Below are 16969 nucleotides of genomic sequence, written 5' to 3'. Positions count from 1 at the left end.
GAGGAATTGGACAGCTCCTTCCGCCTCCTCTCTCAACTTGTTTAGACGCGGCAAATTTTTTATTCTCTTATTTCTTTGCATATATGTATTTGTGTGCACGTGTTTGTTTGTGTGTGAACCCGGTGACCTGATTTCCATTCTTGCCCATTCCCAATATCAGTGGCCAGTGATATATGAACCAGTCCCAGGCTTCCCCTAGGTCACCTCAGCCTTAAATGAATACCCGGTGCATTATGTAAACATCAGTGCTGGGTAGGTAAACAGGGCCAGGTGTGGTGTTGGCTACAGCACCCACACGGACACTGTGGGGGGAGGGGTGGGTGCTGCTAACAACAATAGCCCCATCATTCTGTAAAGTCTTACGGTGATCTCTGTTTTCTGACTTGCATGTGTGTGCCTGTGTGGCGCGTACCGGAGCGCAGGCGTGTTCGAGCGTTGGGAAGAGCTGCGCGAGCAGGCGCAAGCCAAGGAGCAGCGCATGGTCACGCGGCTGCAGCAGTGGCGGCAGCTGGACGCGCAGGCGCACGAGCTGGCGCTGTGGTTGGACGGTGCGCAGGCCACACTCGGCCAATGCCGTGCCTCCACAGCTGCTCACTCCCCACAGCTGTCCGCCTTGCAGCTGTCGCTGTCCCAACTGCGGGTAAGCACGCGGTGCCTTTCACATCGCTTCGTGTTCACTGTACGTGGAGACTCGACCAAAACAACAAGATCAACAGGTGTTATCTTTCTCTTATAAACCTCGTCGTTAGCAGCAGCAGCAGCTGTGATCTATCCACTGCTGGATGAGGCTTCCCCAAGACATGTCAATCTCTCGTGGTCTTGTGATGCAGCGATTTATTTATCTCCTGCACACGAGCCGATCTCAGCTCCCATTCTATTGCCAATAGGCATGCATTGATTAAAGTCAATTATTACACTTATGATACATGCACTGGGATCATGCATATAAAAGTCACTTAAACATTTCGATTTAAAGCATTCGTGACTGCAGGGATTCATCTTCTTGGTTCTTTCGGTAAAGTCACGTAGAATGGAAATAATAAAATAATAAAAATAAAACATCATTAAATAATTCTCACGACGTTTCGGCCACAACGCAAGCAGCCGTCCTCAGGTGGAGAGCAGGTCTGTCGAGTAGACAGTCTCATTCATTATTATTTCCATTCTACGTGACTTTACCGAAAGAACCAAGAAGATGAATCACTTAAACATCACAAATGAGACTAACAATGAAGACAAATCGTCTATATTCAAGGTGTTGTTGCATTTTCCAAAATGCGATTGTCTTCGGAAGTATTAATTAGAGATATTAACGTTATCTTCCGAGCCGTATGAGAGAACCTCACACGGTGCATGGCGTGATGTCCTCTCACACAGATGTAATCCGTTAACACTTTCACCCACACTTAAAAATTGTTGGAAAGAAAACGAGATGCAAAAGAAGTTGCATAGAATCATCGTCCTCTCAAAACATGACAATTCAACGGTCTGTCGAGTCACTTGATTGGGAGGTGTTTTTTTTTGTTTTTGCACGTGGTGTGCAGGAACTCCAGGAGGACGCGGAGTCGCGCCGTCCCCTCGTGCTGTCGCTAACGCTGGGTGCGCGGGAGCTGGAGAGCTCCTGCGGCGACGGGGATGAGGAGGAGGAGGGCGACAACGATGACTCGTGGTCGAGCACCGACAGCGAGGCAGAGAGCGCAGCGGCGGCGGCCAGGGTCTGCGTGCCGGGGGTCCGCCCGACGGCTGGGCAAACCCTCCTCCAGCTCCTGCCCGACGTTCTGTGCAGGTGGAAGAGGGTGAATGGCAGCCTCGAGGAGCTGGAGCACACGCTGTTTGACAACATCAGCAACATCCACGCAAGTCGTGAGGTGCGTTTGGGGCCAGCATTTGCAAAGATAATAAAATGTCAGCGTTGTGAGACGATGTTAACGATGATTCTGGTAAGGACCATTTAAATAGTTTCCTTGCTTAAGGAAGCCATTGGGCTGCGTTTATGTACGTTGGTCGTCTGATGTGCCATCATCAGCCATGTCCTCTCCATAGCTGTATACTGCTTCTCACACTGTCATCACCCTTCTTGGGCCCCCGATGCCACAATTCGTAATCCATCGCGCTCCTGCGAGATGAATCTCACCGCTACATCAACTTGGTGGTCTTCCTCTTGGATGTGTTCCATTCTTTGGCTGCCTTCCATTACACGCCTTGTCCATTGGCCATCTTCACTTCTAGTGATGTGTCGTGCCTGAGATGACGTCGGATGTGGAGATGGAGCGATGAACACTCATGTGCTTGTGTTCGGTGAATTTTTGTATCACACAACTGTAAGAAATGCTAATGGCTTTTCAGGACTTGTAGTAACTATTCCAATAATTATTATAATGCGTATTACTTTATCCAGCAGTGGATTATGGTTGACGATTTTCAAATAAAAAATTAGGCATCATGCCACGATTTTAGGTTGATATATTTCTCTGAACTTTTTATAGTCCTGATAATTTTTCTCCAGCATCTGCTTATTTTATGATGTTCACAGTAATTGCATCTTATCACAGAGCTCTCTCCCTGGCAGTATTCACTTGTGACGTCTGGAACCACCATCCCGTCATCTGAAAAGTGATTTGACTTCCTGGAATACACGAGTAGCTATAGAGATCCGCTTAAAATCCCCCTACTAGTTTTTAGATAGTATTCTTCGTGTGTTATGGTTCCATCCCGCTCACTGCCAGCTGCCATTTGTGAATTACCTTTAATCAGCCTCCGTTTTACTGCTTCGATGCTCCTACTTTTTGCCTGAGCCACTGGTGGCACTGTTTTATTTCCATGGCAGTGATCATTGTGTCTCTTGGACAACCACTGTTGACTTTATGTACTCATCTTATCCAACCTAGAAGAAATGTAGCGGTCTGTGGAGTAACTTGAATAAAAAAACACAATGGAAATAATCGTATTGTCGGATGTTTTCTTAACAGATGAAAAGAGACAAGGGCAGCCATCCAACAGTGAATATCGACCATCCAGTTCACAGGTATTCTTCACTCTCGCCGCTACTGTGCAATGAAAATGAAACCATTCAATGTAACGTAGTCATGCTATTGCTCCTTTTAAATTAGATGTCCTGTGCTAATATTACAATTAGAAAATGTGTCTTCATAAGCTCTTCCAATTTATGTTTTATTGATGCAAAGTATTAACTGAATAACATCGAGAGATGAAAAAAATCAACTCTTCTCAAAGTAGAATTCATGTTTCAATGTTTGCATGTTCTCAATCATTATATGTATCTTCAACATCGCATTCCCCTAATTTTCTTATCACGGCATGTAACGATGCATTTGTGCATTGATTTTAATAATTTATTACAGTCAATGTGAAGCATGCACTGATATATTTCGTATCGTGACCTACGTAATCGTGGTTGTAACTAAGATTTGTATCTTATAACATCTATACCGTGGCAGGACGCCCAACAAAGAAACCCTAACAGTTCATTGGCTCTTCCTGCTGAAAGAAATATAATCTCAATCCATGATACCTGGACTGAATTGTGTACGATAATTGTTTGGTGCTTATGCAACCGTACGCAAACAACATGTCAAATCTTCTTGGTTCTTTCGGTAAAGTCACGTAGAAGGGAAGTAATAAAATAATAAAAATAAAACATAATAAAATAAAATAATTCTCACGACGTTTCGGCTACAACGCAAGCAGCCGTCTTCTTCACCTGAAGACGGCTGCTTGCGTTGTAGCCGAAACGTCGTGAGAATTATTTTATTTTATTATGTTTTATTATTTTATTACTTCCCTTCTACGTGACTTTACCGAAAGAACCAAGAAGATGAATCCCTGCAGTCACGAAAGCTTTAAATCGAAACATGTCAAATGTCACATTTGGGCTAAAGGAGCAGAAAAAAAACTTTGCAGACGATACAGAAAATTGCAAAAAAATAAAATGAAATGAAGATAAATGTATTACCAATTCAAATGACGGTTCATCATTCGTTCCATATATATTTTCTTGCAGTGAATGCCTCTGCGTGTTGCGAGATGCGCTAATTGGCGTTTTGTGTCTGGACGTGTCAATGCCTTCGGTTCTCGGCAGTCTACACAGCGGAAGCAACGCTGTGGAACGGGGGGCGTCAGCAGCGCAGAGCTTGGCCCCGGCTCGGAGCGCAGCGAAGGAGACGCCGGGGTCATTTGCGCGGCGCGTCGTGTTCGCTTCGCTGCCCTTCCAGCTGATGCTGCTCTTCACGTTGCTCCTGCTCGTGTGTCTGATGCCCTCCACGGAGGAGCACCCGATCTGCGCCCACGTGAACAACTTCGCCAGGTCCTTCCACCCGATGCTCATTTATACCAACGGGCCACCTCCAACGTGACAGCCCCTTTGCGCAGATGGAGACGCACACGCGCACACGCGCACACGCGCACACGCACAGACGTCATCGTTCAAACGTGTCTCGAGCAGCGTCGGCACCTGTTATGCAGTGATCGGTCAGGCTGGGATCTGGGAGTTGTGGCTGTGGGGGTACAAACTAAATACAACATTTTAGTTTCTGTTTAGATAGCAACAGATCTGACAGTTTTCGGTCAAATTCAAACGGTGCATCCCTGAAAATCACACAGGAAAACGGAAGCATTACATACTGTGCATCAACTTAAAGCATGACTGTTTCACTATATATGCAATAAACCTGCCTAGTAATTTTTTTCCAATATGCAAGCACTGGGCGCATGTTGTCTTAATCTACAAACTCACGAATGAGCAACATTTCCTAACTATTTGGCCAGCAATGCCTGTAACAGGAGATTTGCGTCAAGGTTGCATTGCATTATCAGATACATTATTCAACAATAAAATATATTTTGTATGACTTGTTGGCCACTCGGTAAACTTGCGCGTTCTTCGGTGCACTCCAATGTACGTCGAGCTCGCGTGAAGCCACACTCAACAATCGCAGGTGAATTGCCAATCCACACCAGGCGTAAGTACAAAGGGGTGAGCACACCACCCTCATCGGATTGCTTCGTGACACACTGAAGAGACTTACACTCGGGCAAGGCCTCAATTGTTTCGCAATTACATTTATAAAGAACTGTGTGGAGTGGAGCCAGTGGTTTCTTGTTTTCATTTTCAGTTCAAATTCTTGTCCATAGATGAATGCAAAAATGTTTTAATACATGCACAAACTCCATTGGGTTAATTTTCTTTTAATTCAACACTTTAAAAACTTTCACCAGCAATTCTGACTGCAGACAGCCAATTGATAACATTGTGGTGTCCACGCAGCCTCGCAACTGCAGCCGCCTTCTCTTACGACCAACGGTCGACACCAGGAACGGCAGTAATTTAGAATGGCATCTACCATTGCCGTATTCTAAATCTGTAATTTCAAACTACGCCACATGCCTTTGTCTTGTGAGGGACCTACAGAAATCACAGGCAGCAGTCACGAAGAGTTGGAATGAGGTTCAAAACTGCGTCTTAGTCACGAATGTTAAGCCTGATTTATATTGATGGCCACTGACTTCTCCAGGCATTTGATCTCTTATCAGAATGTGTATTTATCCTGGAAGAATCCAATGACCTGGAAGCTCTTCTTCACCGCAAGTCAGCAGGAATCTAAAAAAACACACACAGGCTCCCCCCAGGGCATCATTGAAATATACAATACCCCATCACGTGATCTCTGAGCAATTATTTTATCAAGGACAACTCTGAGCCCAAGTACTATACAGCTCGGCCCAATTCGGGAGCCCCATTCAAACACTTTGGGTCTCGGGCCAACAATATAAAACACTGATAAAATGACAGCTCCTAGGTCACATGACAGGACTGGCTAAATTGTGATGATGCCCTGGGGGAGGCTGTTTTTAATTATTTATACGTGGCGTGGGTTAGAGTTGACAAGTCTGGAGAAGGAGTGTGTCGGCAGGCAGTGTAAAACTCTCACAAAGCAAAGCCCATGTTCTCATAAAATCAGTCAAGGGCTACTGTTTTAACTTGAGATCCATCTTGTTTAAATATTCTTTGGGGGTTACATTAACATTTTTAATTATTCACAAGATGACTTTGTTTTTAAAATATGTTCGTATTGTGTGATTTGATTGAGTGGGTTTTTTCTTCTTCTACATAGCCAGTCATTAAGCAAAGTAAATCAATTGTTAGGTGAACACACCGCTAAAACTCAGAATGGGCTCAAACAGTGCAAACGCATGACATTACAATTGATGCATCTGCCACCCTCACTCTAATCCCCTCCTCCTGGTTTGCAAAATGTGCCACGGCTGCGTTGACCCCCACATGGTGCTCGTACAAAAGGCAGTCTGTACGCTTGCAGTTGTGCCTCCTCTTAAAGCACAACAGCCTTTGCACGTGTAAAACACTCACGGTTTGAATAACGCTGACATTGTACACTGTCAAAACGCGCCTGTGTATGTATTTGTATAGATATTTATAAAACTATACCGTAGCCTGTATATAACTGATGACCAATACTTGTGTTTTTTCATTTCAGTATTATCAGCATTATAAAAATAGAAGATATACACAAATTGTTGTAGTTATGGGATAATTAGTTTTGTAACTTTAATACAACAAATCCAATAAACACTGGATCGTATCAATTCTGAAAAACAAGTTCTGTAAACGTTTGCTTCCCTGATTGAGGGTACGAAACAATGAATCGGAATGTTTCAAGATGTTTTTGTCTTTGTTCACCAGGCTCTTTTGAGCTGTTCTTAGGGCATCCGATTTTTGGAGCATGGCCCTTGTGTGGCGTTTTGCATCACTAGCTCATCTCATACACCGGCTGTCCTCTGCAAGTCACATTTATTTGTGCTGTAAATGTGTTGATATTTTTTTTAATAAATGCTGTGTACATAATGCACATGAAGGAGTTACGCGTACGCCATCATGAATAACATTCTTTTTTTGGTGAGCGCTGTTGGATAATGAGGATTGCAGAAGGACTTGTTCTCATGAATGAACATGGTGTCTGTCTGGTGATGAGCATTAGTGTCTGTGGAAAGCAGGTGAATACCATGTGTTGTGCAAGAAACAAGTTAAGTTCTTGACATGAGGGCAGATCTCAACTCCATTCTTCAGCTGCCATCGACACAATGCAGCATTTGTCTTCGTCCAGCCTTCTGCATTTATCCTGTGCTATATATACCGGATGGTGTACTGTAGATTATCATTCGTGTTTTATTTTTTATTAAATGTTCATTTCCATTGTCTGTTGATTGGCACGTGAGAAAAGCCACAATGCGGTGGGTCCCAAATTTGGTGTTGAGAAGTGCTCACCTCCATCATTGTGAAGACGCAGTGGAAATCTGTGACAACTGGAGGTCTAAGTGATGACACATGGGAGTTCACGTGGGAGTGAGGAGCATGCTCTTCACCACCAACAATAGTTTTTGTTTTGATGTATTTGTGTGTTAATGGTAGCTCACAAGTCTGATGGATAACTTTTTCTACGTGTGGACATTTGTGAAAATCCCACTTGTCTTTGGGCTGTAAAATTAATTTCTGCAATAAGGTACTGTTTAAGTGTGCGTACTTCATGGCTGTTGGTAAGCCGCTTGTAGTGATTTGGTAAATGAATAACATACAATTCTAGATTTGAAGCTTTCGTGACTGCAAGGATTCATACTCTTAGTTCTTTCGGTAAAGTCACGTAGGTAAAAAAGGAAATTAAAATTAACAAAAACAATAAAATCATTGTTTTTATTTTTTATTAATTTTAATTTCATTTTTTATCTACGTGACTTTACCGAAAGAACTAATAACATACAACTTTAATATCCCTTGGATCGACCTTAATTGGATCTAATATAAATTCCGTAGACATTTTCGAAATGACTGTAAATTTATTCAAAGCTATTTAATGAGTTGAAGGACTGTAAGGAGAATCGTTTCTCAAACATATACTATACCTTTGTAAAAACATTTTGCTATGTTTATTAGTGATTAGCTGATTGTGGTTGGCCCAGGCTGAAGAATGTTGAACACTAAACACATGGCTCAGAATAAGCAGATCATAAAATGTATAGATAAGGTTCATAATATCAGTGTTAAGAATTATGAGCTTTCGCCCTGGTGAGAGATACCAACCTTAAATGTATCTTCCATGTATTGAAAGCTGTGGAAATCAATCAGAAATAAACCGATTAGTGACTTGAATTGAATTAATACTACTTCCAAGTGTAATGATAAATACAGCAGTTCCAGTTTTGTTGGAAATAGTTATATGAACTAAGTACCGTAACCAGGGTGATGTTTGTTTCACAGTGAAGTTGGGAATGTGAACCTTGAAGCGTTCTTTTAATTGCAAAGTGTTTGACATGACATTTATTGAAAGCCAAAGGTTGAATTACATCTGTGGTTCATGGGTTTTCACTTTTCCCATGTAAGTTCTAGCATTAAGCCTTTTTGTTGCTGCCAATCCTTGAGTTAAACATTTGTTGTTGTTCGTGAAGTCACAAGGTATTTTATGGCAAGAGGTCGCGTGTCACCTCAAATGACCTAACCCCCATTACGTGACATGCGAGAACGTGAAAATGTTTTGATGAGCAGATCACTCTGTGAAAATCCTTGTTGTGTGAAAGTACTGTCATGCTAATTGTGATGGAAGCACATGAAAAACATGCATTGGTTCTGATGAGTTTTATTTTTTCATAGTTAGTATGAAGCACAACAGCTGTACATAGGCCCACACCAGCCCACAAGGAGCCAGGTCTTGACGTGCACTACCTGCCCTGTGCCTTTTAGAATGATGGGCACTCATTATATGAGCTGCACAAATTCCAGTCGAGGCATGGACTCATTACAGTACAGTACTCTACTTAGGTTTTCTATAACCCCATGTGCACTGCTGGCTCATGGCCCAGCTCTCCATTGTGCCCATCATGGCCAAGCTTCAAAGTCCACCTCCCCACTGAAAAGTCCGATTAAAACAATATGACCCTAAATAAGCAAAGGCATTGCAGGCAGGATTGCCTGCAAGTGAGCAAACGACTTTGTCTACATGTACTGTATGAGTCTATGAATCCCAATATCCTCGCTTTAGGCCCAATGTTGACCTAAATTCAGGCTCCTTTACAATAATTATTTGTAGAATTAGTGTGCCATAGCTTTTTCCTAAATTTACGATACAAGACGGTGTTATTTTCCACCAAAATTAGAAAGTTTTTTTTTGTTTTCTGCTTATTCTGACCTGAATATAAAAAGTGTTGTGAAAAATGTGAGATTTATGCAGGTTGTAGAACACGGTACAATTAGCCAAACAAGTGTTTTTAGACACTGTAATTCTACTGACGTGTAATATGTTTTTTTAGGGAAATGTTTCCAATGTATTTTTTTGTAAATGGTTCCAAAGAGATTGCAATGTACTGTATGAGATGTCTGCACTTTGTGATAAAAATTAATTAGCAGCAACTTCCTGTTGTGCGTCTTATCTATTGGTTGTGCCTATATAATACATGCCTAAATCAAATACATCCATCACATTATCTTTAACATTGAACACTTATAAGAGAAAACATATAGGACTCACTCTCCCCCCTTATCTGCTTTCGTGTAGCGGATGTTGTTGGTGGACCGTTTTCGCTCATCTGCTCGGAAAATTCAAGATATCTGTAATTTCCTGTGCATAATGGAATGAAAGTGCCACCGCGGACAGGTGAGCCGTCTTTTACTTCAAAATATGCGGAGAATAGCATGAATGTATCACTTGTGTGAGGCCAAAACTTGTGCGGGTGACTTCTCTGATCCGCTTATACGGATACTACGAATGTGTAGATAACGAGCGTGGATCAATTGAGGACATGTTTAATTATGTATGCTACTAGCAGATAATATGGCTGTGTTGCTTTTGGGAAATATGAACGTTTTTCTTTCATCTTACAATGTAAAAAATATTGGACCAGGATTTGTGTAGTCTTCTAAGGCATGTATTGAAGACAAACACTTTTTTTGAGATGGGACTTGTGAATTGCTGCTGGCTACTTAACAGTTTGGCCTTGTGCTCAGCAACTGTAATAATATATAACTAGAATAAACGTATACAAGATAATTATTCAAATTCTGCTCAAGTTTAGAGAACATATTTCCCAGTTCAAAAAACATTACAATTTCCATTTCACATCAAGTGTCCGAAACAATTGCAGGCCACGTGCGCAGCGAACTCAGCGCACTGATTGGTCCGGCCATCGGCGGGAAATTCAAAAACGGCCAATCAAAAGGCGCCCTGTGAAGGGCCGACATCAGAGACTTCAGATTGGTCACCGATGACGGGCAAAATACATACTCTTAGGTTTCTTCGGTAAAGTCAAGTCACGTAGGTAAAAAATAATACTTTATTTATTTATTTTTTACATACGTGACTTTACCGAAGAAAGTGATTTAATTGATTTATTTTCATGTATTGTTATTTTTTACCTACGTGACTACCGAAAACACCTAAGTATGAATCCTTGCAGTCACGAAAGCTTCAAATCTAGGGCAAAATACATACTTGAATATATTTGATTTTTTTTTTATCTACGTGACTTTATGAAAAAAAACAAAGAGTATGGATCCTTGCAGTCACGAAAACTTCAAATCTAAAAAAAAACTATTTTTGTTCTCTCGGTAAAGTCACGTACTTAGAAATAAAATAAAAACAAATCACGACGTTTCGATTGCAACACAAGCAATCATCATCAGGTGGGAAACCCACAGCAAGAAATGTTTTTTATTTTTTTTCTAACTCCGTGACTTTACCGAAAGAACCAAAGAGTATAGATGCCTGCAGTCACGAAAGCTTCAAATCAAGATTGGGCAAAATACACTTGTGCGTGTTTTGACGCGGCGGCATAGAAATACAGTAACAACGATGGATTATGTTGCACGGGCTATACGCTGCAATCTCTATTTTAATACTGTAGATAAATAATAAACCTTTTAACAGGACCCTGCGGGGTGGGCTGGTAGGAATAATACTAATACCGGTACAGGGATATCGACCGCACGCACACGCGCACACACGCGCATAAACGTACACACGCACACACACACGCACACACACCGCACGCACACACACATACATGCACGCGCACACACGCGCATAAACGTACACACGCACACACACACGCACACACACCGCACGCACACACACATACATGCACGCACGCACACGCACACGTAATGAAGTTGTGTTGCTACGCTTCCAGTTCGCCGTGAATAACGATCCGAAGCCCAATAGCGCCCATTCATCACGCCGCTCGAGTGGGCCGGACACGCACACACGCACGCACACACGCACACAGTCACACATATACACACACGCACGCACAGACACGCACACACACGCGCATACACACGCACACACACGCACGCACGCAAACACAGACGCACACACACACACGCGCGCAGGGGGAGCGGGCGGCCATCTTGTCGGACGGACGGACGGACAAACGGACGCGGACAAACGGTCGGACGATATAATCTATTGGTGGTCTGGTCCACTTCGTTCCTACCAGTAAAAGATTACCTCACTAAAGCAGATTATTTTGAATGGAAAGATATCAGTGTTTTCAAATTCGCTATATACTCTGAATAGCCAAGCTAGAAAATGTCTGGCGCAACTTAGCCAAGTTCAATATTACCAGCCTTGGATTTTCACTGCTGGATGAAGGCCGAGAATGAGCGGCACGTGATAGCTAACTTCTCTTACATTATGTACTTATACTGGTAGGAACCTCCTGGTTACACCAGCCCACAGGGGATTATTGTGTCCGTCGTGCAGGGAGGGGCTGGGTGGGTTGGGAGGGGCTGGGTGGGGTGGGTGGGGAGGGGCTGGGTGGGGGGTGGGAGGAGTGGGGCTGGGTGGGGAGGGTGGGGGGTGGGAGGAGTGGGGCTGGGTGGAGAGGGGAGGGTGGGGAGGGTGGGGAGGGGCTGGGTGGGGAGGGTGGGGCTGGAAGGGTGTGGGAGGGGTGGGGCTGGGTGGAGAGGGGAGGGTGGGGAGGGGCTGGATGGGGAGGGTGGGGCTGGGAGGGGTGGGGCTGGGTGGGGAGGAGAGGGTGGGGGTGAGAGGAGTGGGGCTGGGTGGGGAGGGGCTGGGTGGGGAGAGTGGGGCTGGGAGGGGGTGGGAGGGGTGGGGCTGGGTGGGGAGGGGCTGGTCACCCCGTGGTGCCCTTATAAAACTCAACGTTTAACCTACTCACGCCGGCTTTTGCCCGCCCTCACAGTCGGCCATATTTGCGGAATACACCACGCCGCCGTTGACCCTGGCCATTGACCGAGCAACCCAACGTTCCTACCAGCTCCTTCCGTAGGAATGTGTTCTTATGCTATCTTCACTTATCCTCCCCATTTGCCAACCCGCATAGACCATTGTGGTGAAGTATGGTCAAACAACTGGATGTGTGGATAGGTCTTCATCCAAATTTTGACTTCAAACTTTAGTGACTGCAGGAATTCATAGTATTTAGTTCTTTCGGTAAAGTCACGTCCATATAATAATACGAATAAACAAATAAAGTGAATAAAAATGAAGTGCGTTTTTTTTTATTCCACTTATTTTTTATTTATTTTACTACTGAAAGAACCAAGAATAAATCATGTACCCGATTATAGACTGCTAGTATGCTGAGTTTAATAACCATTGCTAGTCTACATTATAGACTACCAGTCCACTCACCAGGCTTAACCATTACTACAGTCTACACTATAGACTGCCAGTACACTCACCAAACTTAAGAACCAGGCTGCAGTCTACATGAATGGTTTTTAGTTTTTTATTACTGAATTTTTATCGTTTTTATTTGTACAATATTCACTTTATTTTTTATCATCATGTTTCTATCTACGTGACTTTACCGAAAGAACCAAAGAATAGGTCTTCATCCAGCAGTGGACCAATTGCGTGACGTCACTACAAAGCTTCACCATCACTCGAAGCGCATTTGAAAACTCAATCTGGCGCATGACATCATTCACCAGTTGCGTGACGTCGCGACTAAGCTTCACCACTCGCCGCGCGTTTGAAAACTCAATCTGGTACATGACATCATTCACCAGTTGCGTGACGTCACGACTAAGCTTCACCATTCGCCGCGCGTTTGAAAACTCAATCTGGCGCATGACATCATTCACCAGTTGCGTGACGTCACGACCAAGCTTCACCATTCGCCGCGCGTTTGAAAACTCAATCTGGTACATGACATCATTCACCAGTTGCGTGACGTCACGACTAAGCTTCACCTTCACTCGTCGCGCATTTGAAAACTCAATCTGGTACATGACATCATTCACCAGTTGCGTGAAGTCACTACAGTACTGAACTCCACCACCTTACTCTTAGGTTTTTTCGGTAAAGTCACATAGGTAAAAAAATAATAAAAATAAAATTTAAATAAATGAACATAACTAAATTAAATCACGACGTTTCGGAAGCAACACAATCCTCCGTCATCAGGTGTAACTGCTCCAGTAAAATTACCACCACCTTGCCGCGCGTTTGAAAACTCAATCTGGCGCATGACATCATTCACCAGTTACGTGACGTCTCTCCAATACTGAGCTCCACCACCTTGCCGCGCGTTTGAAATCTCAATCTGCTACATGACATCATTCTTCGTCAAGGACCGTCAACTCTTGCGATGTGACGTCACCCCGTGGCCGTTTGACGTCGCCACCAATCCCCGCCTCCACCCCCCCCCCACGTCCGTTTGAGTGGAAATGGCGGCGAGTGCGAAGCGCGGGATGTGCAATAGCGGGAGCTGGTGAGCAACAGCAGCAGCATCAGCAGGAGGAGGAGGAGGCGAATCCGTGAGCTGGGAGTGCGGCCCTAGCACAAGCTCGAGCTGCTCCCCGCCCGCGTTCGTGGAGACGCGTCTCTTGTCCCTTCGCTTGGTGAGCAGCAGACGGCGTGTGGAGAGTCTCTTCCCCGCACGCCCCGTGCCTCTTGCCTCGCTCGTCTAGGCTGGGCGGGCCTTGGGCTCGGGCTTCGAGCTCCGGACAGGGCTTAAAGTTGAACTTGGGTGTGCGTTGACGAAGGTGGTTCTTGTCGGAGGGACGCGGTCGCCGTCGGCAGACGCCTCTGCGACCCCCGCGGTGACGCGAGGCGGTGGTTTCTGCGAGAGAGGCCTAAGTAAGGCTTGGGACGTGCGATTCTTAGGCTTCAATGGCTCCAACTCCTTGACTATTTAAATTCCATTTCGATTGCAGGGCGATCAATGTACAGGCCCACAGATGATTGTCAACGGGCGATTGAATTCTGTGAAAGCAATATAGCCATGCCTTGTAAATATTGTGTTAAGAATAGATCATTTTTATATTTGGAGGCTTGTTTCGAATTAAAATGTTTGCAAGTTTTTTTTCCACAAAATGTTGAATGGGGGGTGTCTGCAAATGATGAATCATGTATAATCGCATTGGTGCATACTTGTTCTAATTGCAACGAGTCTGGCCGGGCATCACTTCTTCCGGAGCGCCATGGGGTTAGAGCACCATCTTAAAACATAATAAAACAATTCTCACAAGTGAGAATTGTTTTATTATGTTTTATTTTTATTATTTTATTACTTCCCTTCTACGTGACTTTACCGAAAGAACCAAGAAGATGAATCCCTGCAGTCACGAAAGCTTTAAATCGAAAATTAGAGCACCAGTTTGGGGAAATTCGACCCATCATCGTTCTTCTGGGGTCGATAACATAAATCCTTAACTGCAGTCAGAAAGAACCAAAGAGTATGGTTGGCCTATGGATAGACTCCTTCGACAAGGTCGTAAACATGTGGAGTTTGCACAAGTCGAGCATGGGAGACGCTTAAGTATATCAACGATGTGTGCCGTTTGTAAATAAAAGTTTTTCTTTGTGTCCCGTTATTTTACGTAACGTACCGGTGTCTCCATCGATATGGCAAGTCGATGTTCTTTCCGCTATCAACACGTGAATCTTTTCATGAGTTGATTGATTACTATGATTTTTCCACTGCGGTTAATAGCAGTGAACCTTGCATAACTGCAAATATTCCTAAAGTCAGGTATCTATTGACTTAAAGCTTTCGTACCTGCAGGAATTCATATTCTTTGGGTCTTTTGGTAAAGTCACGGAGATAGGTTCAAAGAAAATTATATTTTGTTATTTTATTTTCTTTGAACCTATCTCGGTGATACTCTTTGGTTCTTTCGGTAAAGTCACGTTGGTAGAAATAAAATAAAAATGACTTTACCGAAAGAACCAAAGAGTGGATTCCTGAAGTCACGAAAGCTTCAAATTTATCTCCGTGACGTTACCGAAAGACCACACAGAATATCAGGTATCTTTATTATAATCAGCGGTACTATATGTAGTGGTTGATTTGGGGTTGACGCAAACGGAAATGATTACCTTTCATTTGAAACGCCGAATCTGCCCAGTTTATTTGAGTTAAAAGAAACCCGGCTTACGGCAAACCACGTGGCCTGGCCGTAACCCACACGGAGTACCGCATCCACTTTACTTGTGCAATGTGACAGTTTTCTCGCATAACGGGTCTCGATTGGTTTCAGCATTGTTTTCTTGTCTGTAACAGTATTTGTTAAATACGCTTACCAGTCTGCTGCTGAACCAGAAGGGCTAGTCAGGTTCATGGTGTATCTGCTGTACCAAATTCTGGAGGAAGAAGGTCTAGTAGGTGTGCAGGCTGGACGACTAAAGTGTGTATTTTCTTGTGGTGAGACAGACATTTGATAGGTGTATTTTAGACCCTGCTGAGATGTCTCGTCTTAGGCAATTTAGCATTGTTGTGTATGAACCCACAGTCCCACCAGTGTTGGACTGCATCTTAAGTTGTGAGCGTGCACTTACTAAATGGCAAAGCTGGGCTTAAGACTCCCACCTCCCCGTGTTTATTGTGTACAGTACTGCTCGTGGCTACAGATTTAGTCTTCATCACTGATTCGTGCATTGTATGATGACCAAATGTACTGTGGATGTTTGTGTTGAGAATCGAGCCTGGAGAGCATTGCAGTGGAATGAGTTCTGTGTTAAATGTGCCTTCTGTTCTGGAGGGAAGAGCTTGCTGTTGTGCTTAGTAAGACAGGTTTGGCCACAGGCTGCTTAAGTCATCCCTATAAATTTACTCAACGCGTGAAGTAGTGACTGTTTAAAGGAGCACTGTGCAACATTCCCAGCCACAAATTTTGTTATAGGTACAGTGCCCCTTTCACCAATCCTCACTGGACAGTGTGTTGAAATATGGTCAGACAACCCTTATTATTGACATGACATTGGGATGGAGACTTCGCAGAGCCATTAGAAACAAGTGAAGTGGTAAAGCAGGTGCTATGTTTGATACCGTGAACAATCTCTTGTGTGACTAATCCCAACAAAGTTTTGGTCTGTTGCAGCAATAAGGCCAGATTAGTGCTAGAGCCAAGGCGTCTGGGCGGCCTGCAGGTGGCATGAGAGAGCTGCGGGCGCGTACCAGCAGCGGGCTGCTGCAGCTGAGTGCGGGCACCCGGCTCGCTCTGGGCACTGACGAGAGCACGCATGGAGCCCCTCTGCTGGGACAGTTTGCAAAAGGTACCCACGCGCATAGTAGCCCTTGCACATCACATTCAGCTGCCTCCTTACTGCAGAGCAAACTTTCTTAGGTAGGATTCCACCTACTTGCAAATGTGGATTACGGTAGTTGTGGAATACAGATATTTGACATGCGTGTACCCGTGTTGATATTTACTTGCACAATTGTATAAAAATGGATTTTGTGATCTTTGGACTTTAACACACGTATAGGATATGCAAAATCAGTAATTGATGTTGATTTAGTAATAATTTGTAAATAAGCCATAATATAAAATACCCTTAAAACCCTCACGTGGTCTGAAGGCTAATTTTCAGGAGAAACCTACATCAGGATGTTTGGCCAGTTCCCTTTCAAGGAGTGTTTTACATGTGGGAGAGAACTTACAGTACCTACAAAGAAAACACACATAATTGGGGCT

The 16969-nt window shown here is 43.9% G+C and overlaps 2 protein-coding genes across 7 annotated transcripts in view; both read left to right on the top strand.

Annotated features, from left to right (window-relative positions):
- Positions 1-9486, top strand: part of LOC144937182 (nesprin-1-like) — a 95951-nt gene extending 86465 nt beyond the window's left edge. For all 5 annotated transcript variants that reach the window (XM_078864499.1, XM_078864497.1, XM_078864501.1 and 2 more), the window contains 4 exons: positions 423-640; positions 1545-1868; positions 2970-3025; positions 4100-9486. In XM_078864499.1, the coding sequence (XP_078720625.1) occupies positions 423-640; positions 1545-1868; positions 2970-3025; positions 4100-4373 (872 nt within the window). In that variant the 3' untranslated portion in view covers positions 4374-9486. The remainder of the gene's footprint in view (positions 1-422; positions 641-1544; positions 1869-2969; positions 3026-4099) is intronic.
- Positions 9487-13704: 4218 nt separating this feature from the next.
- Positions 13705-16969, top strand: part of AHCTF1 (AT-hook containing transcription factor 1) — a 28631-nt gene continuing 25366 nt past the window's right edge. For both annotated transcript variants that reach the window (XM_078864496.1, XM_078864495.1), the window contains exons 1-2: positions 13705-13891; positions 16373-16547. In XM_078864496.1, coding sequence (XP_078720622.1) covers positions 16427-16547 — 121 coding nt within the window. In that variant the 5' untranslated portion in view covers positions 13705-13891; positions 16373-16426. The remainder of the gene's footprint in view (positions 13892-16372; positions 16548-16969) is intronic.

This window comes from Lampetra fluviatilis, chromosome 18 (assembly GCF_964198595.1).
Source record: "Lampetra fluviatilis chromosome 18, kcLamFluv1.1, whole genome shotgun sequence".
In the NCBI taxonomy this organism is placed as follows: domain Eukaryota; kingdom Metazoa; phylum Chordata; class Hyperoartia; order Petromyzontiformes; family Petromyzontidae; genus Lampetra; species Lampetra fluviatilis.
The sequence above is the reverse complement of the archived record's forward strand: the minus strand, read 5'-3'. Positions and strand labels throughout refer to the sequence as shown.